General features: G+C 38.7%; 5 protein-coding genes across 5 annotated transcripts; 3 read left to right on the forward strand and 2 right to left on the reverse strand.

The window, feature by feature from the left end:
- Positions 1–1,023: 1,023 nt before the first annotated feature.
- On the reverse strand, positions 1,024–1,854 carry LOC131309765 (uncharacterized protein At1g15400-like). The gene has a single exon (XM_058336368.1). The coding sequence runs from the start codon at positions 1,711–1,713 to the stop codon at positions 1,348–1,350; it is 366 nt and encodes a 121-aa protein (XP_058192351.1). The 5' UTR covers positions 1,714–1,854; the 3' UTR covers positions 1,024–1,347.
- A 4,856-nt stretch (positions 1,855–6,710) lies between these two features.
- Positions 6,711–14,638, forward strand: LOC131309767 (uncharacterized). Its single transcript, XM_058336369.1, has 10 exons — positions 6,711–6,969; positions 7,920–8,045; positions 8,726–8,813; positions 9,987–10,072; positions 10,157–10,375; positions 10,802–10,986; positions 12,721–12,879; positions 12,991–13,071; positions 13,151–13,205; positions 13,974–14,638. The coding sequence occupies exons 1-10, from the start codon at positions 6,859–6,861 to the stop codon at positions 14,163–14,165; spliced, it is 1,302 nt and encodes a 433-aa protein (XP_058192352.1). The 5' UTR covers positions 6,711–6,858; the 3' UTR covers positions 14,166–14,638.
- Positions 14,639–15,968: 1,330 nt separating this feature from the next.
- Positions 15,969–17,000, reverse strand: LOC131309775 (uncharacterized). Its single transcript, XM_058336381.1, has 3 exons — positions 16,787–17,000; positions 16,562–16,630; positions 15,969–16,330 (listed from the first exon to the last, which is right to left on the reverse strand). Exons 1-3 carry the CDS (start codon positions 16,847–16,849, stop codon positions 16,121–16,123), a joined length of 342 nt encoding a protein of 113 aa, XP_058192364.1. The 5' UTR covers positions 16,850–17,000; the 3' UTR covers positions 15,969–16,120.
- Positions 17,001–18,570: 1,570 nt separating this feature from the next.
- On the forward strand, positions 18,571–19,190 carry LOC131309777 (late embryogenesis abundant protein 1-like). The gene is made up of 2 exons (XM_058336382.1): positions 18,571–18,621; positions 18,810–19,190. Exons 1-2 carry the CDS (start codon positions 18,610–18,612, stop codon positions 19,071–19,073), a joined length of 276 nt encoding a protein of 91 aa, XP_058192365.1. The 5' UTR covers positions 18,571–18,609; the 3' UTR covers positions 19,074–19,190.
- A 2,107-nt stretch (positions 19,191–21,297) lies between these two features.
- LOC131309774 (late embryogenesis abundant protein Dc3-like) lies at positions 21,298–22,595 on the forward strand. Its single transcript, XM_058336380.1, has 2 exons — positions 21,298–21,421; positions 22,048–22,595. The coding sequence occupies exons 1-2, from the start codon at positions 21,410–21,412 to the stop codon at positions 22,387–22,389; spliced, it is 354 nt and encodes a 117-aa protein (XP_058192363.1). The 5' UTR covers positions 21,298–21,409; the 3' UTR covers positions 22,390–22,595.
- The last annotated feature ends 305 nt before the right edge of the window (positions 22,596–22,900 follow it).

A 22,900-nucleotide genomic window follows, 5' to 3' on the forward strand; every position in this document is an offset into this window, starting at 1 on the left:
CCGATTAAAATTCGAGCCGTCAATTGCAAAGGTAAACTGCCGTATCAGCCACTCTGCACTCGCTCTACAGGATAATGCATTGGATTTTCAAGAAAAGTTTGAATACCTAACCACATTTTTTAATACCAACAGAACTGTACGAAGTCGGGTCCAGCCGGAGTACTAATCCCAGGGGCGGACTTCCAAACCCTTGAACAACTCTATATATATTAACCATTTTTGGCCGCACTTGTAAAATTAAATGGCGAATACATATATGTATATATATATATATGTATATATATATGTATTCGTGTATATAATTTTGTCCCTTCGTCAAACCTAGCAAGTGATAATTTATACATATCGAATATAATTATTGTTATAATGTGAAAATAGGTGTCGTTCGACTGGCCCCACTAATTAATGCAAATCCTGCGTACACTATTGAGGAATCCCTCTTGCAAGACAAGACTTGACAACCCAACTAAACATGGCCTATGATAGATTTGGGTGGTTCTGTTTAATTGGAAGCGCGTAGATAATTGTATACAATATGGAGGGAGGAGAAAAATTAGAATATACCAAATAAATAAAACAAATTAAAGAAACTGAATTTGCCTGTTAGATTCCTCTGCCAACTTCTTTTACCCTAAACTAAATTCCTCCCTTTCAAAAATAAAGTAAATTCCTCCATGAATTCCCAACGGAAGCATAACCATAAACCATCCAATCCGAAACTGAGACCACATCCAATTTCCAAATTGTTTTCCGATTATTGAGAATATCCAAATCAGTTTATGCGCACCTTAACAAAATCAATGAGGCCAATTTTCTCTTATTGCTCCCGAAGAACCTATTTTTGAACTAACACAGAGTCTTGTATGCCTTAACCTCATGAAAGTTGATAACATTTTGAACATGAGATCACGTTTTGAACATGAGACCACCGGACCACCATTCAGTTCAATCCCCAAATCTCAATTGCATAATCATGAATGACTAGAGAGAGAGAATGACTAGAGAGAGAGAGAGAGATCTTGCTTTTTGTACAAATATAAAATCCTCCTAGAAATGAACTCAACCAAATATTCCAACAATATGCACATAATAAGTTACATCCCCACAAACCACATATAAACCTAAAAATTAAGCAAGAAAACCTAAAACAACACAACCCAAAAAAAAAAAACACCATAATGTTTTCCCAAAATTCCTACACCTCATTTAAATTGAGATGAGCTTTATAGTAAATTAATATATCTAGATAATACAAATACAACCACCACCACAGACAAGGACCAAACCACCTTCTTTCCACACACGACCACCGGACTAACTTCTCCGACCACCGGAAAAAGCAACGAACTACATCTTACGCTTACCGGCCTTCGGTCGGCGGCGCGCGTTGTCCTTCTTCCCGAAAGCGCTGCAAAATCCACATGCGGAGACCCTCGGAGACGGCGGCTCGATCGCCGGCGACACTTTCCCGGTGCGAAAACCGCGTCCTCCGCCGTTGGATCTGCTCCGCTCAATCTTGACGTTGATGGGTCCGACGGCCGTCGACGAGAGCTCCGGCTCTTGCTGATCTTTATCGTTATCGGCAGCAGGTTTGGCACCATCTTCTTGAGATTCTTCTTTTTGGTTGAGTGAGTTCAGGAACTTGTCGTCCCATACTAGACCCGACGAGCCTTGCCTTCGGAATGAAATCTCAGATCTCTGTAACCCTGCCATCGCCTTCTCTCTCTCTCTCTCTCTCTCTCTCTCTATAGATCTTTCTTGCTTTGTCAAGGTGAAAGAAAGTCTTGAGGGGTGTTGGCTGTGGTTTATGACTTTTAGGATGTGCTTGTATTTTTATATCGCTAGGGAGAGGGAAAGGAATATACTTATATAAATAATACGTATATATAGATAAAATAAAAAGATAATAACGTAGGTGCAACCCAAAGTCAAAATCAAATTTAACCTCTTTCACTTTTCAATATTATTGAGCAAGGGCAAATATGATTGAGGGATGATGTGTCAAATTAATTCTCTCTCTCTCTCTCTCAAATTAATTATCTCTCTCTCTCTCTCTATTTGATTGAGGGATGATGTGTCAAATTAATTAGCTCTCTCTCTCTCTCATCAAACTATGGTTTCATTTCAAATTGACAATAATGATCTGAATTATTCAGCTCGTAGAACTCTCGAATCAAAAGAATTTCAATTTTTTTTTTGATCGGGAGTGAGAAGCACATATAAACGGTAAACAAATCTTTTTTTTCCCTACGTAATGAAAAGGACATGTCTATAATCTCACACATAAACCGCATATTCTTTTTTGTTATTGTCTTTATTAAAATTCGATCAAATTGATTTTTTTTTTTTAAGGACGTATTATTCTTCGAGACTTACGGGTTGAACAACTTGGTTTAACGACGTGTGCCACTTGCGGGGACCTCAAATGGTAGTTTAGAAGATAGTGATGCGGTTTTCAAATAAAAAATTGTATGTCCAATAAAAATATTTGTTTCTTTATAAAAATTGAATCCGCTACGTCATTATATTTAAGTACAACCACAGAATCGCCAAGCTAACTGTCCCGGTTAAAATAATTCAAATTAATTCTTCTATAAAGTACTAGTACAATGTAAATTTTCTAAAACCCTAGCGGTGGGGATTGCTCCTCTACAACCCTTCGATCCATCGGAATATCGGATCACCATTGACGGTCCCGGCACAATCAATGAGAGAGAGAAAAAGGAATGCTCATTCCAATAAGGCAACTCGCAATCGACGCAATGCTTGTCTTGTGTTCGTTCAGGCAAGTCAAATGGGAGGGACAAAAATAGGTGATAGGTCCTAGCCAATTTAATGTTTGTTTATGATTATTGATTTGAATTTTGCAAGCAAATTTTATGGCGGATCGGGTCGAATTTATGACAGGTGAAAAAGATTTGACTCGCACTCGAATCGACTCGACTCAACTCATAATTACACAATTTATTACAAGCCCACCTACCCAACCATTTGTCCTCTCCAAACGTGGGGCCTTAGGTCGCGGATTGAGTCGATTTGAGAGAGTGATGAATTTTTTGCACACTCCTACCGGAAATAACTACTTATTTGAAAAATTCGTACTTGTTTTAATTAGTTAAAGGGGGCCTAAACAGTATAGGTGATAAGTCCAAGGTGATTAGTGTTCATTCATGATTTTCGGTTTGAATTTGGAAAGCAACTTTTACACGAAAAAGGGTCCACAAACATACTCAAAAACCAAATCGTTAAGGTCAGTGTTATCATCATCAGATCATTATAAGCCCAAGGATTAGGCATGCACTAACAGATCCCCAACTAGGAAAATTTTAGCTTTCTGCAAAACTAGGAGCCTTTCCGATTCAGTGTCCTAATTCAGTAGTGTTTTTTGACATTAAGGTAATTTTTGGCGTGGTCAATATTGTCAACAAGTTCTAAGACGTGATTAGTATGACCATTGAAGTGAGACCGAAAAACACCGACGAGCCCAACAAGACCATCCAGTAAAGGACCTGACCCATTCTGCCTAAATAATTTCTCAAAACTTAAAACCAAACAAAGGCAATATCTTTTCTTTTTTTTAACTTTTTTTTTTAACTTTTTAAAATAAATTTTACTTGTAATTTTTGGGATTAGATGAGAGAAACAACCAAAGTATAAAAATGTGGAAGTTGAAAAAAAAAATTATATAAGATGACACTATCATTTATTTGATAATTTTTTTCATCTTTAGTGAATCTTTTGTTTTTGTTTTTTTTGTCATAACTTTTTATTTTTTAGACTCAGACCCTTGGCAATTGTCGGAGTCTTATTAACAGCCATAGGCTAGAAAAGTCGCAACATCAAATTATTGCACATGAGACTCACATATGACATATAGACTGACATATGAGGTGCCTTTAAGATTATGACACAGAATTTTTGCGATCATATAGGCGGGTGGGGTTGACTATTGACTTCAAGTAGTGGTGAAATTAAAGTTGGTGGTAACTTTTTTTTTTTTTTTTTTAAATTTAAGGTGTCTCAGGCCAGCTTGTACGTATTTCAGACTAATCTGTACAGTCCCTCCCACAACCGTTTCACACACTTACACGTGGGATGAGGTGACCCCAAGAGTTGATAGCTAGGAGAATTAAACCTGCGACCATAAAATGAGGGGGCAGACCAAGACCACTTGCCCAACCTATTGGAGAAATGCAGGAGTAGGGCTATGCACCATCTGAACCGTCCGTCTCAGTAACTGATGGTCTGGATTTTAAACGGTTGAAATTGCACGGCAACGCCCTCTCGTTGCCCTTGGGGTTAGTTGGTAGCAACTTTGTTATGTCATTGTGGTGTTTGGTTTATAACGTACGTACCAAATGGCCTCGGTTACAAGGCTTTATTGCGTTTTGGTTCAAAGTGATCATGATTTGATCTAATGAATCAAAATAGCTGAAAATCTGGATACATAATGTGCATGTAGTGAGCGAAATATATTTTATGCACGGTCTATAAATCATATAAATCACGTACGTTTTGTTTCATTTTACTAGTAATCAGGCATACGACTGTTTTGTGTTATACTATTATTTAGAAAATAAGATCGACGCATCTCACTATTGGGCGAAATTGTGATCACATGATAGGCTAGACTTTCATACGATACGTACGACAACATTTTCTTAAAGAATCTAGCGATGGGAGAGGCTTTTTTTATGTTAAGAACAATGGAGCTACGTGTCTTTCTCTTAGATCGATACACCTTAAAAGACACATCTTATAGCGGGTATGTCCATAATAAAATGATTTCCGTGTGAACCACTTTTGAGAATGGTGTATTAACTGGGATTACGACCAGGGTAGGGACAACCGTAACAAAACCGAGTCCTCAAATTTAATTCACAAATTTTGCTACTAGAGTAGTATTAAGAGTATCACCTTAGAATATCACAATGAATACTTTGTGAGGACTAGACACTCACTCATGTTTTCCCCTAGCTAGAGAAGACCTCATCCAACCGTCCAAACCTTGGTCTAGATCAAGGTAGGCCTGTTAATACACTTGATTAAATTCGGATCTGATTTGTATCAAATCCAACATCATCAGAATCCGATTACCAAAGTTCGGTCCGATAATTTGTTTGGTTTGAATATGATAATTTGAAAAATTAATGGCCGGATTTGGATATATCTTATTCGACGTTTTTAAGAATTTGATCCAATAATTTTACTTTTAAGTGTAATATATTTAGATGAAATTTCAAGACTTCAAGTGATGAACTTTTTGGCCGGTATGCCTATTTTCTTGAATTTGTTAATGAATTGGATCGGATCACGTATCCAAATCTTCTGATTCGAATTGACTCAAGAGGATTTGCGAAAGCCGATTTTGAAATCTTGGATTCAAATTTGTTATAATCGGATCGAATTCGGATTCAATCCGGTCCTAAATGAAGGTGTTAGCTAGCCGAGTGATGAAGCCATTAGCCAACATACGGAGGGGATGGCCAAAGCCCAATGGGGATAGAAGGGTAAAGGACGAGGTCGGCCTTACTATGACGGAAGTGGGCCCCTTGATGGGCCGACAAAGCCCAACAACCCCGTTCCATTAGCTAAAGCACCCATGAAAATCACGCCGACATCCTCTCGTGATGCAACATTTCTGCCATACGAATATGGACGTTTAAATTGAAAAATATGTAAATCACAGCTATTAGATCAAAATCATAAAAAGAGAGAGGTGAATTTGTTATAAAACTTCTACATCAAATGCTTCTCTTGCTGATTTTACAGAGGGCAGGCCTTTTAGGGGACCAGGGCTATGGATAGCTTTTGGTCTCTCCGTGCTAACTCTAACACCCCCACTAACCCTCGCTGATGTATATTACCGTGGCAAAAAAAGAAGAAATGCTTCTCTTTCTGATTTTACTATTTTCAGCCGAAAAATCAAAATATTACTTATCATAAAAATAGGGTTTACATACCATTTATTAAAACAACACTTACTATATATGTTATATGGATACACTTACTTCTGAGATATTTTGACAATTAATAGTTGAGATTCACTCATACATGAGAACAATTGGGAGCATCATAGTTATTACCCCTCGTGATGATCTCTCATACAGTCATGCAAAATAGAACTGATCGCTGATCATGACGATTCAAACAATTCATATTGGACATCGCATCCATGTGAACCAACCATATTAACAAACAAATGGATTCCACTTAGGTATTCTCCTATTAGAAGGTCTCACTACTCAACTCATTTAATGAGCATGTTATGTGCTCATTTTTAATTTTCAAGCAAAATATATATAGTGCCCTTACATTAAGGAGGTGAGGTCATGCACTAAATCACATAATCATTCAGTACTATCATTCGTTCTCAATTTTCGTTCTCACGAATTAGTAATTTTAGATATTTATGGAAGACACTTTCACGCTCCTACTAACACTTTTGCTCACACACTCGCGTGTACACCTATATTATGTGACTTAGGTCATGCACAGAACACGTCTGACATTCCCATTCCCTATTCGAATCTGGGACGGTGGTCATCGATTAGACCGAGTTGGAGCGAAATTCATACTAGTACATAGGTGAAACAAGTTCAATTAATAGTTCAAGGACGAAATATTAATTTTTGGAATAGTTCAGGGGTATAACTAAGATTTCGCCCTTCCGAGGATCTGTTCCCCTGAGAAAAGCTAGGAAAGTTTCTTCGATCGTCCTGGACTGGGGTTCGTACTTCTCCTGCCCTTAACTTGGTTCATACTGCATGTTTTGAGAGAGAGAGAGAGAGAGAGAGAGAGAGAGAGAGAGGAATCATTGTGGAGAGAGAGTGAGAGGGACAGATTTGTCGTTCGACGATGTCTCTGACGAGTGTGAAAATGTCGGAGGATGTCTGGTTAACGTGTCTCACTCACGCATTGTCCACTGAGACCGAAGAGATCATGGGGCTTCTCCTTGGAGATATTCAGGTCACACTCTTCGATTCCCTCTCTCTTTATTCTAGGAAACACAACTTTCTGTCTCTATTGCTTTGTAAAGTCAAAGGCTTTACCAGAAATTGGTACTGATTTTGAGGGTTTTAGTTGTTTTCCGAAGTGGGATTTCTTTTTTCTTGAAAATGGGTGTTAGTTGTTTTCTTTCGTTTATAAAATTTATAGTTTCTACTTCTACAACTACTTCTCTTGATTTAGGAAACACTTTTTCGGTTCCTGTTGCTATTGATTGGTAAAGTCATGACCTAAAATTGTAATTGACCTTGAGGGTTTTAGTTGTTCTCCGAGTGGGTTTTCGTCTCGTGTCTACTTGCTTTTCCTGAAACTGGGTTTTAGTTGTTTTCGGTGTTACCTAGTATTGTCATTGAGTTTAAGGGTTTTAGTAATTTTCCGAAGTGGGTTCTCTCACATTCCAAAGGGCCTTTTAGGTCCTAGAATGATAATGGTATTTTGAGTTTGGATGCACAACTTGGTTTCGACTATACACCATTTGGATAATATGATCTCACCATCTCCCTCTCAACCGTCACCCTCCTTTATTGAATGGGCTTGAAGGATACAAGCATTGCGCTTTGTGATTTTGGTTATATGGGGGCTTAGGCTGCTTAGCAATTCTTTGGCATAAATCCACGCTGATTCATAGAATTCCTGACATGGGTCTTGTACGGTCGTAGTTTCTATTTACTTGGTCACTAGATGTTCTCTCTGTTGTTAGCTCAACCTCAAACAACAGTCTCTTTAGTCCCCGCATTTGAGTTGGTGACTATGGTTCATTAGACTGTGTTCACATGAAAGATGGTGAACTTTACTCAACTAGGGTTATCAGTTGTGTGGAGCTTGCTTTATTCAACTATGGTATTGTGTCATTACTTATAAGATAAACCTACCCACAAATGCTGCTTTGGTTCGGATGTTTGCTATTTCAGCAATCAAAAAATGGAAGTGTGACAGCAGTAATCTGGGGAGCATTGCCGCAACCACGTTGTGATCGACAAAAGGACCGAGTAGAGACTAATCCTGAACAGTTGACTGCTGCTTCTGTACAGGCTGAGATATCCTTTCTTTTGATGTGCTAATAAGTGCATGTTGAAAATTCTAATTTCTACCTCTTCAAGTATTGCATGAGCAGCTTTATAAAGAGAATCAGTTTTGTGCTTTTTGACAATGCTGATATGGTACTGTTTCAACACATCAGTTATTTTGATTGTTATAAGAATACTGCTATATGAAGGAGCTATTGCTGCTTGAAAGTGACAAGCCCTTTCCTGTTTCGTCTTCGTCTGTTTCCTTTCTTTGTTTATTTTGTCTAATCACCTAAAATTTTGGTATCCTTTTGTTAGATAATATAAGTCCTTTACATTGTTTGGCTATAGAATGATTGATCACTTAATATACTGTTGGGACTTCTCCACCAAATAGATTAAGCTTTTGAGTTGGATCCAGACGTTTTGCATGGTTTCAGAGCGGGTTCATCCCGGAACAAAAAGGTTACACAATGATAAACCCCAAAAGAAGCTACATGTGAGGCATGATGTCTGATAATATAAATCTCACAATGGTTGGATGTTAGATAATATAAGTTCCGCATTGGTTGTTGGGACTTATTCACCTGATTACTCAATCTTTTGGTTTGGATTTTAAGGTTTCTATACTGATGTATAGTCCGCATTGCAAGCCCTGTTGTCTGTAATTGAGATTATTCTGCTACTTTGTTAAATTAACTGTTTAGCACAGAATGACTTTGGCAACTGGAACAACAACAAGAGTAATTGGTTGGTACCATTCGCATCCTCACATCACTGTTCTTCCTTCCCATGTCGGTAAGTGTCAAATAATGACGTTATGTTTTCTATGGCACAAATGATTTCGATGATTTTTTCGCCTTTAACTCCCTGGTGAGGAAGTGGGGTACTTTACAAATAAAGTAATTGCTTTTGTTTTCGCTTCATTGTTGTAGCTCATTTCAGCACTTGGTGATAATTGATAAATATAAATACTCTAGTCCACATAGCCAGTACAAAGGTGACAGGCATGATTAAGCTGTCGTTTATTTACTTCTGAAATTTTCGTCAATTGTCACTTAGTGATCTAATCTGCAAAGTTCGGTTCTCTATGGCATCTATGTTTGCTCCCATGTTACGCATGCTATAAGATCATAGAATATCATGTGCAAAATATTCTGCATTAGCAATTACTTTCGGAGTAAAACATGCATGAAAGTGTGACCCAGGGCTAGAGTAAAAGACGCCTAAGTCACGATGAACGAGAAACATCTGTAATTTGATGAACCTGCATCGGTTACACTTGTTTCTTTAATGCATATCTATTTGGAAAGTAATGCTAAATCTGATAGACTGGAGAAATTGATCGTTGCCGATCAGGAAAGCTATAGAAGTCCATCTTGTAGACAGATTCTAGATGTGGACTCTCTCTCTCTCTCTCTCTCTCTCTCTCTCTCTCTCTCTCTCTCATATGCATGCAAACAGAAAAAAAAACCCTGCATATTTTAGGAAGCATTGAATGGCTCGTTTGGAATACTTTGCATCTCCTCTAAAGAAGGAAAAACAGGTGGGCAGCATATATTCGGGTGTTGTTACTGCAGCTTCCTTGCACCTTAGCAATCTGTTGTGTGTTACCCAACAAATACACAATAAAAAAATTAGAAAAAGCTTAGCTGCAAAATAAAATAAAATAAAATTAGCGTAGTTCAGTAACTTCTAGAATAGGTCAAATTCTATTACATTGGCCATAACATAAAACGGTAGGACTCTTGAAAGAGAGGACCGTTTTTCAGGCACTTAAGTTCAGTGCCAGAGCTTGGAAAGACAAAAAGGGCCTCCAGAAATTTGCGTACATTGTCTATGCTGTTTCTTCTGCTGTAGCTAATGCTTCAGAAAGTGAAGAAAACCTGCATATTCTGGATGTGGTGCTTTTTTGATTCTGTTGATTACTTGAATAAGAACTGCTAATAGTAATATTTTATGCATGTGCAGATGTAAGGACTCAAGCCATGTATCAGCTTCTAGATTCTGGGTTCATTGGATTGATATTCTCATGTTTTAGTGAAGATGTGCATAAGGTTTGTGGTAATTGGTATTGACAAAAGTGTCTACAATGATTTATGGAATCATGGTTAGTTTCAAACCAGTTTTGGGTTTTTTAGGTCGGAAGAATCCAAGTTATTGCTTTCCAGTCCTTGGATGGCAATCAGAATCACACATTGAGAGCAGTGCCTCTCTCCCCTGTTAATAGAAGCGGAATTATAGATATTGAGTCGTCATTGAGCTCCTCTGAAAATGCATTCACAAGGTCTGGCTCTGTTAGGGCAGAAAGTCTTGAGCAAGATACTGGTGACTCGAGAGCAGCTGCTGGGGTTTTCAAGGTATATTGCTTGCTTCTCAAATTTTACTACGTTTCTAAGAACATATTGCTTAATCTCTCTAATGGAATTTTAAGAACATTCAATAATTAGGAAAACGATGTATCGTTGTGATCTATGGGTATCCCTCACCTAAACTATGAGTTCTATTTTTCTGTGGTTTACACTTTGTTTTGGAAATTCATTTTGTAAATTGATACCGTGGATATTTGTCTACTATTCAGAAATTACATGGTACATGACATTTTTCAGAAATTAAAAAAAGGCCAGACTTAGATTAGTGCACTGATGTGTGATGCCTCTTAATCGAGGAGCAGCAGGATTGCTAGACAAGAAATAGATCTTTTGATGTTTTGTCGTTTACTTCTAAATGCTAATTTCGCTCATTTGTGAGTGATCATTGTGGGCTGATTGTCTATGATTGGTTAGGGGGGTGCAAGATCATCAGATTTGGGAGGTTTCTTTGCCAATGCTGATGCAAACTTTACAGGCAGAGAGAAAACGGGGGGAAACTACAGTACCAACAACTTAGAAATGACGATTGGCGATATAGACCCCATGGATATGTCAGAAAGTATGCAAGAAGCAATGCATCGTTCGAATTTGGACATGAGGTATGCATAATTATGTACTTGGCAACTTGTTTTTTCTTTGGGAAAATTTTGATTCTGTCGCACTTGCAACCATAGAAGAATGAAATTGTCCATCGTATTTGGGAGGCTTGAAACCTATGTTCTTGGGAGGACACACCTTTCAGCAAGGGAAAAAATAGCCATTTATTTGCACTCATTATCCAATTAGATTAAGTTATTTGTCGTTGTGCTATTAGAGTTTGCTTTATTTGGAATATTTTGAAGGCTATCTGTACCAACTACCATGCTGGTTGCTTCAATTGTATACTTGATGGAAGTATCACCCAGCTAGGCCAGCTGTCTGAGGATCTAAAGTACATCCTTGATGAGAATCGATAGGAACTAGGCAGTGTAATGGAATTTTTGGTATAGTTACTGGTTTAGTGTGCAGGTTTCTTGTCTGTTTCTTAGAAGTGTGGTTTGAAGAGTAAGGGACATTGATGATTATCACTATTATGTACCACTCACGCTAGTTTGCAGTGATTCGAATTTTGAAGGCATTGCGATGGATATTTATGGGTATCCGGTAGGTCTCCACCACGTACGTGCCCCTAAGTGAACCATGCTGTACCACCGGTGGAGTCCTATGTCCAAGTAAGCCCGCCTCCTGGTGCTCTACCTCCATATGAGTGAGGTAGCCTCCAATTAGAGGAAGAGGGCATCCGAACAAGAATATATTCTCCCATTAAGGAATAGGGAGGGCAGCAGGGCGGGTCTGGGATGGTTTCCCATATCATGACCATAAAAATGTCACACGTCATAGTCATAGTCAGGTAAGGGTTAACCTTAACCCGCAACACTCCACTGTGAGGTGTTGGTTCGAGTTGGGTCTCCTGGTAGGTCCAAACGTCCTCTCCTTCATCCTCCAAGGCTACTCTGCAAGAGGAACAACAGTTAGTGCTGTCGGACCATCACTTGTTAAGCACTCTCCAGTGCTATCACTTGTTAACCACTCTCCACTCTCTGTCAGGCTTTCCCAAGCTCTCTCCTCCTCCACCCCCGCTCCGTCTCGAGCCATTGTAGTGCCCGTCATATTTGTAGAAGGCTCACTTCTGCCCTTAACATCCACAATCGTCCTCCTCCATCTCCGCTTCTCGAGCCATTGTAGTGCCTGTCATATTTGCAGAAGGCTTGCTTCTGCCCTTAACATCCACACTTGTGTTCCTTCTTTTTGTTTTCTCTATTAATTCCGATTTTATTATGCGTAGCCAACTTATACACTTTGTGATAATTGTTGAGGGAAGATTAGTTGGATTTTCTCTTTATCAAAATGTACCAGTCCATCAGATGTCTGTTGAAACACAAATGGAGGTGGTATATCTCCACTGCTCTCTTCCTTCTTTCTGCTATATTGAGATCATGATCTTTTCTTTAAGCTCAGGGTTCCTTACATAGGTAACTATTTTAATTTGCTCACTTGGCAATGCCTACCTTGGGCATAGAAATTCATGGCTGGTGAGCATATTTGGTTGAATGCCTGTTAATAAGAGGCTAGGGTTGATGTTCTCTCTGTCCTGTTAGAGAGAACATGTCGAGTTCTATCGTTTAATTTTGTCTGCATGTCGAGTTCTATCGTCTAATTTTCCTGTCATTTTTCTTTTCCTTAACAAGTTAATATTTTGTTCATGTTCAGATCAATGTCTTTCGCGTCAGTAAAATGACAATGAAAAAAGAGTTCTTATAATTGATCTTCAAATGGTTTTTGCTTGTGGGCAGTGGTGCAGAGTATGTCAGGAAGGAAATCCCTCTTTATGTCTTGCCAACCTTGTCTCTTCTGAAGCTCGATTGCCCTTTGGCTTCATTTACAGATTTACAACGTGTTCTGTTTGAGGAGGAGCGGACAGCTTATACCCAAGCCATCTCTCAGAATATGAGGTAATCAATTTTTGTCCGTCACATTTTTGTCAGCAAGTACTCCAGTATTATAATTTTGCTTATTTTTTCTTTTTTCCTTTTGCCCTCTTCTTTGTTGTGCATTTTACATAGGGATGGGAAAGTGCACCCGCTTACCTTCATCCATCACACATCAACGTATCAGGCTTCCATGTGCAAATTAATGGAGTATTGGTTAGAAACAAATGCCTACTCCTTAGTAAATTGTGTTCAGCATTCGGTTTATTCACGTTACCTTTCTTCTGACTTGCAGCTTAAGTCCTGCCATAAATGCTCTACAGGACCGCTTAAGAGAAAACGAGATTCGGGTATTGTACAGTTACAAGTTTGTCATTTGATGATAAAAGATATTTAATTATTTCATTTTGAATTTCAATGGAAAAAGTCATATCCTAAACATGAATTCCTATGCTTTTCAACGAGAGGAATCTGTACAAGTACCACGGTCGTTTTCAAAATGGCAACTCATAACCAGATGATACTGATCAATTAGTACATTCTCAAATGCATAAATGGAATAGCGATAAACATGTATATCACATGTTTCTTGGAAGTTTCTTTTTTTATTGTACATTTTGTGTTCTTTCAAAATCATTTCAACATTTTCTAAAGTATTTCCAATTTAGTATAAAATGTTATTTCCTGCCATTTGTTACCTTACTAGGGTACTCAATCTATCGTTTTGTCATTCAGTTCTCAAATTGTTGTTTTAGTGTGGACCAATTTCTTACTTTCCCCCTAGAAGGTTCAACTTTTCATCGTGACAATTTACTTAAATCTTTGGATCGTCATTTTGCTCTAATAGGTGAGTTCAGGAATGTTTAACGCCCTCATATCTTTCACTAGCTGATATTGATTGTACTTCTTGTGGTCTTGAAGCTATTATTTTAACAAAAATGTTAACGGCCTCGAGGTGTGTGCAAAACGATGGTATATGTGACAAGTGTATAGGAGTCTGTAATGCGTTAATGTGTACTGAAATTCTTACTTCTTTGACAGTATGCGTGCATTAAAAGGCAGTGGTTAGCAGGAATGATTTGTTGATGTGAGTTTTTTCTTTTGCTTTTCTGAAACAGTTAGCGATGCTGACAGATGAAACAAAGATTTTGGAGACTGAAGTCTCAAGTTTAGGTTCCCCTCGAAACATTTCATCACCTCAGGGACTCAGAGGAAGTGCTTCATTTGGTCACAGAGACTTGTATAGTCCTGAATCTGTCAGCACGAGGACTGTTTCTGGTCCTGGTAGCCGTAGCAGAAAGGGGTCCTAGTTCAATCCCAAACTATGACTTGTTGAAAGCGTTTTTGTAAGCTTTTCCGCTTTCCTACTTTGCTTCCCCTATGAACACGTTGCAAATCATATGTTGGTGCCCTTTCGAGATTCATGATATCAGAGTAACATGGTTTTTTGGCAATTGTATATGTTCATGGTCAAAGTTGGAGTGTAATCCGTACTCCAGACTCCTGTTTCAACATGCTTTACGTTATGCATCTCGGGGTCCTCATTTTTCGGGATGGGGCTGAAATTCAGTTTCCGATTGAATTTGTTGTTGCGTACTGCTTCAAGTACAAATAGTGGTATGCCCCTTGTAGTTTGTGTAGAAGCGAGAAAGCTTGGAAAGAAGGGCTAGTGTAATTGGAAAGACATATTTGGCGAATTATGAATGGAACATTATCTCATGTATCCGTATAACACAGACTATATTATCGGTCATGTTACATGACTCTTGTTGGTTTTATTGCATATAATTGCTGTCATTTTGCTACATGCTTTCTAATATGGCTTAGTATGAATGGAACCTCTCTGTTTACTTTTTGATCACTCATATTGGGACAAACTGTTATTGTGTGATATATGTCTTTGTTCATATTTGTATGCAACAATCAAAGGTACTGTCCCTTGTAGATGAACTTTTTGGTGGAGAAACTGATTGAGAAGGATATCTCAAGGGTCAAGCAGCCCTATCTTCTTGACCAGGAAAAAACAAAGAAAAAAAAAATGCGCCCCCATTCTCCTCACTATTCCAGAACTACCCGCCCATTCCGGTCCTTATTGATATCCCGACCGGTAATCTTGTTCCGGTCCTTATTGATATCCCGACCGGTAATCTTGTTCATCTTGCGGAGAAGAACTTTAATCTCATACATGGAACTGTCCATTTGTTGAAACATGGATTGCCTCTGACAGAAATTTTCCAGGTTTATGAAAACGCCATTATGCCCGTATCATCATTAATCCATTGTTTCGTGGAAGCATTTGGATAGGAATGATGTTTCTGTTGATTTAATTGGACTTTGAACCTGGGTTTCCCCTTTCCTTTTCGCCCCCCCTCTTTTCCTCTCTCCCTTCCTTCCTATCCCTACCCGCTCTGTCCTATGGTCCGGACTTGATCTCTCAGCCCTCATCTCTCTCGTTTTGTGAATTTGGGTTGAGACCATCTATCTCCTTAGAGTGAGTTAAGATCTCCCCTTTCCCCCTATTTTTGGGTTGATCACCACCAATCTATGGTGGATCTAGAGTTCTGGCGTTTGACGGTGGTGGAGTTCCACCAACAGCTGCAGTGGCGACGAAGGCGATGACAGCATGACGGCGGCGGGCTTGGTGCTTTTTGAAGGATGCAAATCTGGTTCTTCCAAAACCCAGTCTTGAGTGGACTCGTGGATTCTCGACAACCGACTGTGTCATTTGTACTTTGTTTTCATTGTGAATGCAATATGTTTGTCTTCCTAAAAAAAATTGGACTTTGAACCATTTATATGATGTCCTGTACATCATAAAAAACACTTCAAGTCATTATATAATTATTTTGTGTTGGGATCCTCTCTGCCTTTGCGATTGTGCTTTGTAATTGAAAGCATAGCTTGAAAATTGAGTTGGTGTTATGATTTTGGTTATGCATATATTCAAGCTAATTTCAAATGAATCTTAATTGAGTTGAACTCGAGTAACTTGATTTTTTTAATACAGTTGAGCTCGAGTAGATTAATAATCCTAAAACATGTAATCCTAGTGACTCGATCTCAAACATGCTTTTAATCCTAGTGACTCGATCTCAAACATCCTTAGAACAATATATATAAAAGGGACCTTCAATATATAGTATCATCAAAGCATTGAAATGACAATGATACATGAAACACTTATCAAACAATAAGCGCTTATTATCACACTCGGAAGAAAAAGAAAGAGACCAACTCAAAAGAGCTAAATATAGCACTTCAAATCCTAGTACTTGGGTTTGCCTGGGTAATTGGTGGTGGTGGTGGTGGTATCATCATTTTTCGCTCCTAGAGTGTTTTTCACGGCAGAAGCTGCCCCTCCGGCCACGTTTGCCACTCCCGTCGCTGCTCCTTGCACAATGCTTGCTGCTCCATGTACTGCTCCTTGTGCCATTGTAGCTGCTCCTTGCGCCATGGTATTCACACCTTCCCCAGTCTGCATGCAATTAACACGAACAAATTCAGTAGGGGCTCAAGATCGATCTTTTGTCCACCCAAATCACTGTCTCCGACGCACTCTCGTTTCACGATCCTTGAGATTCACGTTTCGTGATTCGGAGTGCATGGTGATTGAATAAGGAGACATTGATTTAAGGATATAGAATAACCAATTAAATATAGATCACTTATAATTAGTTGGCGCCTTGTTCTTTTAGTGAATCTTTACCTGTTGAAGGAAGTTAGTGTCTCGGCCGGTGTTTTTGGATCCTTGGTGCATATTTTCATCATTCCTCATCTGTAACCAAGGGAGAAAAAATGAAGATGGTATTTATTAAATGGAAATCACAGGAAGAATGATTGGATCGAAGCGAATTTCTAAATTTTTTTTCTTCGAAATTTGCAAATATTCAAACGGAACCAAGTTTGCATGGCTATACGAGATGGATATTACCTGAGCTTGACCAGCCACTTCAGTACCAGATGTGTGGCTGATATTTCTACCTTGGCTTTCCATTGCTATTGCTTTGCTTAGTGTGATATTTGTTGAAGTTGGTTTTAGAGAAAATCAAGTGATTAAAACTTTGAGAGAAATAACAAGTGATATTTATAGGGTCTGAGTCTCTCTCTCCACTCCCTCTAAACTAGCTTGTGTGCCTCAATTCATGGATTTGATTAATGAATTTGGTGGTTGGTCCTTTAATGGAGGCTTTCGATGGAAAGTTTCAAAAGGGATGCTCAGTCAAAGCCCAAAGGTATAGAGAGAGATCATCGATATCCAAATGCCTATGTTTACATGTAGCGTGCCCAAATAAATAATGAACAGTCACGTTCTCATTTTACCACTTTCTTCGTGAAAAGATAAACAAAAAGTTGGCTGGTTGAGTGCCAAATGTCATTTTTCTCAATAGTTTCCGAAACAATCCACGAATAAATACTTGACGAAAAATACTCTCCTCATATGTATAGATCACACCCCTAAATATGTATCAATTTTCTGCAATTGAATACATCGTGAGAACTTTAGAATACATATAAAGTTAACACAGAATCTGAATTAATTTTCCATTGATGTTGACTTCATGGATCCATCCACCTATTCAACTCTCTTTATTTTTTCGGTTGGTATATACATTAATTCTCTTTCTCTATCACAAGAGAGGGAAAACAACTACTCCTATGTTGACCCAAAAAATGAAGTAAAATATTTTCGCCAGGTGGCCAGCATTATCAAACAGGCATGCAAATAGTCGTCGATCGATTCGACCGACCATCTCATTTCAACGCAAACCCGCACCCAGCTGGAGAACCAAGGTGTCCTTGATACGCGTCGAACAACACGACAGGTGTCCACCCATAATAAGCTCTTCGCAACAAGAGAATATTCAATGCATGCGGTGCCGACACTTATGTTGTGCCTAAACCTACACCTCGACTAATTTGGCAGACCGATCACATCGCCTACTTGCATGCCAATTATTAAAACCGAAGCAAAAACTCCGCATGAGCTGATCCCAAAGAATAATAAGCTCTTCGCAACAAGAGAATATTCAATGCATGCGGTGCCGACACTTATGTTGTGCCTAAACCTACACCTCGACTAATTTGGCAGACCGATCACATCGCCTACTTGCATGCCAATTATTAAAACCGAAGCAAAAACTCCGCATGAGCTGATCCCAAAGAATAATAAGCTCTTCGCAACAAGAGAATATTCAATGCATGCGGTGCCGACACTTATGTTGTGCCTAAACCTACACCTCGACTAATTTGGCAGACCGATCACATCGCCTACTTGCATGCCAATTATTAAAACCGAAGCAAAAACTCCGCATGAGCTGATCCCAAAGAATAATAAGCTCTTCGCAACAAGAGAATATTCAATGCATGCGGTGCCGACACTTATGTTGTGCCTAAACCTACACCTCGACTAATTTGGCAGACCGATCACATCGCCTACTTGCATGCCAATTATTAAAACCGAAGCAAAAACTCCGCATGAGCTGATCCCAAATAATTGATTACACCTGAAATATTTTTAACTTGAGACCTTTGATCGTGTGACAGCAAACCCCCTCTTGGGATTGATTTCTGTACTTTAATCTTGAACACACACGAATATATGGTGCTGGAGAAACCTCAAGCTATGCCTCAGGGCACTTAATAATTTTCCCTTCACAACATCCTATATATGTGCATTGGGTGAGTCATCACACCACTCACAATATTTCCATCGATTTTCCACATAAACTCTCTCTCTCTCTCTCTTCAAGAACAATGGCAACTGAGGTAAATCATCATCTTAATTTGATTCCTTAATCTTGTAATATTTGGTCTCATGTTATGATTCAGTGACCGTCACAAATACTCCCTCCACTTGAGTATTTATTTTTGAAATTAAGTAACGATATTGTTTTAATGATAAATCGTCTCGTGGCCTGGCATTTCCTTGATAATTATGGGCTTCTGTTTTGCAGGACAAGATTGGTCACATGACGGATAATAAGAAGCAGGTCCAAGAAGCCAAGGATAGGGTCTACCACACGGCCCAAACCGCGAAAGACGGGACAACCGAGATCAAGAACCGGACCGTCAGTTACCTCTCCGAGAAAACCGGTGCCGCCAACGACAAGGTGTCCGCGGTGGCCCAATCGGTCAAGGAGTCGGCCCAAGCCGGGAGAGACATGACCACCGCCGTCCTTGAAAAGACGGCGGTGAAAGTCAAGGTCAACGATTATTAGTTTTTGAAACTTTAAAGTGTTTCTTCATTGTTGTTGTTGTACGTATATTTGTTGGGCGTGTTTGTTTCCATTGAAATATATGTATACGATTTTTTGTTATTGTAATACTCAAATGATGAAACTGAAAATCGTCAAAATTATAAATATATATACAACGTGGTAATGCATGAAAATTAATAATTAAAGGTAGTGTTTGATACTATGTCCTCAAGACACATTCGTAATAGTTATGGTGTTTAATTACGAAATCTTTGAACGTCGTCTATGGATCTCCCGTGATACAATGATAAAAATTTCATTGAAGTAACACTGCCCTGGATGGGTCTAGCTAGTGAACCAAATTGTACTTTATACTTTCTCACGGCAGAGGCGGTCCCTTCTGCTACATTCGCGGCTACCAGTAAGGGCTGTAAATGAGCCTAGCTTTGTCGAGCTCGAGCTCGGCTCGAGTCTTAACGAGCCGAGCTGAGTTATTTACTAAACGAGTCTCTTTAATCGAGTCAAGTCATCCTTAACGAGCTGAGCTTTCATCCAACGAGCCGAAAATTCGAGCTCGAACTCGGCTCGTTTAGTAAAAGAGTTGAGCCTTAACGAGCCAAGCTCACGAGTTGCTCGGTTCGTTTACAACCCTAGGCCTACCACCGTCTCTCCTTGGGCAATGCTTGTGCCCTCTCGATCTCTATATATGTGTACTTCTCTGAGCCTGGTCTTGACACATCCCTTAGTTTGCAACATGGTTTTTTTCATGGACAAATTAAATCAAGATCCTCTCCTATGACGTGAATTAGTACAATGGTGGTCTTACTTGACAATTCAAGTCGTTTATTTTGTAAGTTTATGTGTTTATACATAATCCATACAAAAGATTAGGTCGATTAGACATTAGTAAGAACTTCTTCGAATAGTATTGGTCATAAAAGACATGGAAGGTGAGATAATTAAAATATGGTCGATCTGAATTTTTTTGTTGGATGATGGACGCATTTACCCTATAATAATAAAACAGTCTTGCTATTGTCAGCCAACTGGGCTGACAATAAACAAACTAGAAGACAAAAAAAACACGTATTTTTATGTACTTTTTATACCATTTAATACACATTCACACACTCACTATTGTCAGCCCATTAGGCTGATTTTAAAATTTTCCATAATAAAATGAAAGGCTTGGGCAAGGGGGACAGCGATGGGGCCTATTTTGGGCCACATGATGAGGATTCGCCTGGGCAAAGGGGACAGTCATGTGGGCCACTTGAGTCAAATGTCATTCACAAAGAAGTTTGCATTGTGAAGAGGAAGACATAAATTCGAAGATAGACAATCCCTGACGGGATGGCTCGGATTGAATTTGACTGTATTTAAATTTGGACTGTTCGTTGCTCAGTCAAGTTTCAAGCTGTCGATTTTCAAGATGAATGGCCGGATCGGCCGCTCGACACCAAATGAAAAAATCCATATTCTCAATTAGAAAATCCAGTTTATTCGGACTGAACACGTTGATGCACATTGTAAATCTCTTAGACATTAATGTGTCATTAGATTTTGTCAGCATAATTAAGTGTTCTAGAGTATTCACAAAATTACATAAAAATTAGTATAAAAAAATTAACACGTATTTAAATATGTTCAATACGTGTCCGTGTCATTTATGTGGAGAATTTATTTTTCCTTTTGCCCTGCCACGAGAGAGACTGATCAACCATACGTTGACAAGAAATTTCCAAAAATTAATAGAGCCCAGATGGCGTTATGAAACACGTGAATTGTCATCTTTGTGATCCTCTTAGTTAAGTTTCTTGTGTGTGGTCAGGTAGTAAGAGAGAAATCTCTTGTAAATTTTTTAGTATAGGCGTGGATGGTGTGTTTTTGATCGGATAAGAAAGAAAATACTCCTTTCATTTCGATTTGTTTATCCAATCTCGGGTTTTCAACTTTTTAAGAAAATTAAATTTGATCAATTGATTTGAATATTTACATCATCTTATTCATTGATTTTAAAAAATGAACAATTAATTTGAAATATATACAACTCAAAAAAAAAGACAAACATATCAAGACGGGACGGAGTATAACACGTAAGTTGTCCCGAATCCCTTGACAGTCAAGGAAAAAGAAAAATCCTCACAAAAGCCAACGGGAAACTGAAGCAGCAGCTGGATGCCTCGTGTCGAACAACAGGACATGTGTCCACCCACAAGCTCTTCACAATTTCCTATAAATCTGCATTAGGTTGTGAACACTCAGACCATCCACTCACAATATTCCAATCGATTTTCAGCATAAAATCTCTCTCATTTTCCTAGGATAAATTTCAGCTGCAGGAAAAAAGTTCGAGAATGGCAACTGAGGTAAATATCATCTTCTACTTAAGGCTGTCCAATGTCATTTAAATGATTCCTTAATTTAATTAATTGCATGGTAATGGTCATGTTATTATTCAGTGACGACACAAGTATTGCCTCCAATCCATCTTACTCCCTCCGTTCCATAATATTTGTCCGGTCCGCAAAACGAGGACTATAAAATAATGTATTTTTTTCAAGAAAAAATTCAAATCTTTTTCATAAGTTAAAAGAACTCTTCAAGATCTAGTAATTGTTGAATTTTTTTTAAATTTTTCTTACAAAAATTGTATTATTTTTACATCTCCGTTTTGCGGACCGGACAAATATTATGGGACGGAGGAAGTATTTTACTGTCTTTTTATAATTTTTTTGTGCACATCTTCTAGATTTTTATTGAAAATAGTCATGAGAAAAATATTCATTCAATGTCATGGGCACCGCCAATCAGTCATTGATGTGACTATGGCAGAGTTCTTTTTTAATAACTCTAATGTCCAGAGACCAATTGCGTAGGAGTGTTCGGTGGGCACTGAATAATCTTTCATACGGTTTTACTTGTTTCTATCACTATGGTTTAGTTTCAATGGCCTCCTGGGCATTTCTTTGACAAGTATGGGACTCTTCTGCAGGGGAAGACCGACCACATGACAGATAACAAGAAGCAGGTCCAAGAAGCCAAGGAGAAGGTCTACGAGACGGCCCAAGCCGCGAAAGACCGGACCATAGAATCCAAGGACCAAACTGCTAGTTACTTCTCTGAAAAAACCGGTGCCACCAAAGACAAGGCATCTGAGGTAGCTCAATCGGCCCAAGCCGAGAAAGACAAGTCATCTGAGGTGGCCCAAGCCAAGAAAGACAAGACCGCCGGTGGTCTCGGAAATACAGCGGAGCAAGTCAAGAGCGTGGCGGCTAGCACGATGGAGGCCGTGAAACAGAAGTTGGGCATGGGTACTAAGGATAATAACAATTAGTTTTTAAAATTTGGAAGTGTTTCTTGATTGTTGTTGTTGTTGTGTTTGTTTTCATTGTGTTTATATTTGGTTTAATTCCGTTGTTGGTCTTGTTTGTTTCGAGTTGCCTCATATTTGAAGTGATCGTGATTCACTTCTTTCAAGGGGCTAGCCGTGTGTTCGAATCAATACTTAGTTTTCTGAAAAAGTACATCTTTTAGAGATCACTATTTCCCTTGATGTAATTGGACTTTGTCACAATTACCCACTCTGCAACATGGTTTCCATTCATAAATTGAATGAAGACCTATTATCATGTGGCATAAAATGCGAGTTCGGCTACAATCTCACTTGAAGATTCAAACCGTTTATTTTGTAATTTCAGCTATGTTTAACTGTCATCCACCAAAAAAATCTGATCGACCAGACACTAATAAAGACTTAATGAAATTATATTGACCATAAGAGAAACAAATATATAAAGACATTAATAAATACTTAATAGAATTATATTGGATAGTTATGATTTAAC

This window comes from Rhododendron vialii, chromosome 12a, assembly GCF_030253575.1.
Source record: "Rhododendron vialii isolate Sample 1 chromosome 12a, ASM3025357v1".
Classification (NCBI taxonomy): Eukaryota; Viridiplantae; Streptophyta; class Magnoliopsida; order Ericales; family Ericaceae; genus Rhododendron; species Rhododendron vialii.

Bases quoted from the DNA above. Each gene is read 5' to 3' on its own strand.
- LOC131309765 (XM_058336368.1), bottom strand. From the start codon at position 1,713: ATGGCAGGGTTACAGAGATCTGAGATTTCATTCCGAAGGCAAGGCTCG.
- LOC131309767 (XM_058336369.1), top strand. From the start codon at position 6,859: ATGTCTCTGACGAGTGTGAAAATGTCGGAGGATGTCTGGTTAACGTGT. The intron at 8,046-8,725 runs ATATCCTTTCTT...ACTGTTTAGCAC, and splicing joins CTGCTTCTGTACAGGCTGAG to AGAATGACTTTGGCAACTGG. The intron at 13,072-13,150 runs GTTAGAAACAAA...TCTGACTTGCAG, and splicing joins TGCAAATTAATGGAGTATTG to CTTAAGTCCTGCCATAAATG.
- LOC131309775 (XM_058336381.1), bottom strand. From the start codon at position 16,849: ATGGAAAGCCAAGGTAGAAATATCAGCCACACATCTGGTACTGAAGTG. The intron at 16,631-16,786 runs GTAATATCCATC...CCTTGGTTACAG, and splicing joins AAGTGGCTGGTCAAGCTCAG to ATGAGGAATGATGAAAATAT. The intron at 16,331-16,561 runs GTAAAGATTCAC...AATTGCATGCAG, and splicing joins ACACTAACTTCCTTCAACAG to ACTGGGGAAGGTGTGAATAC.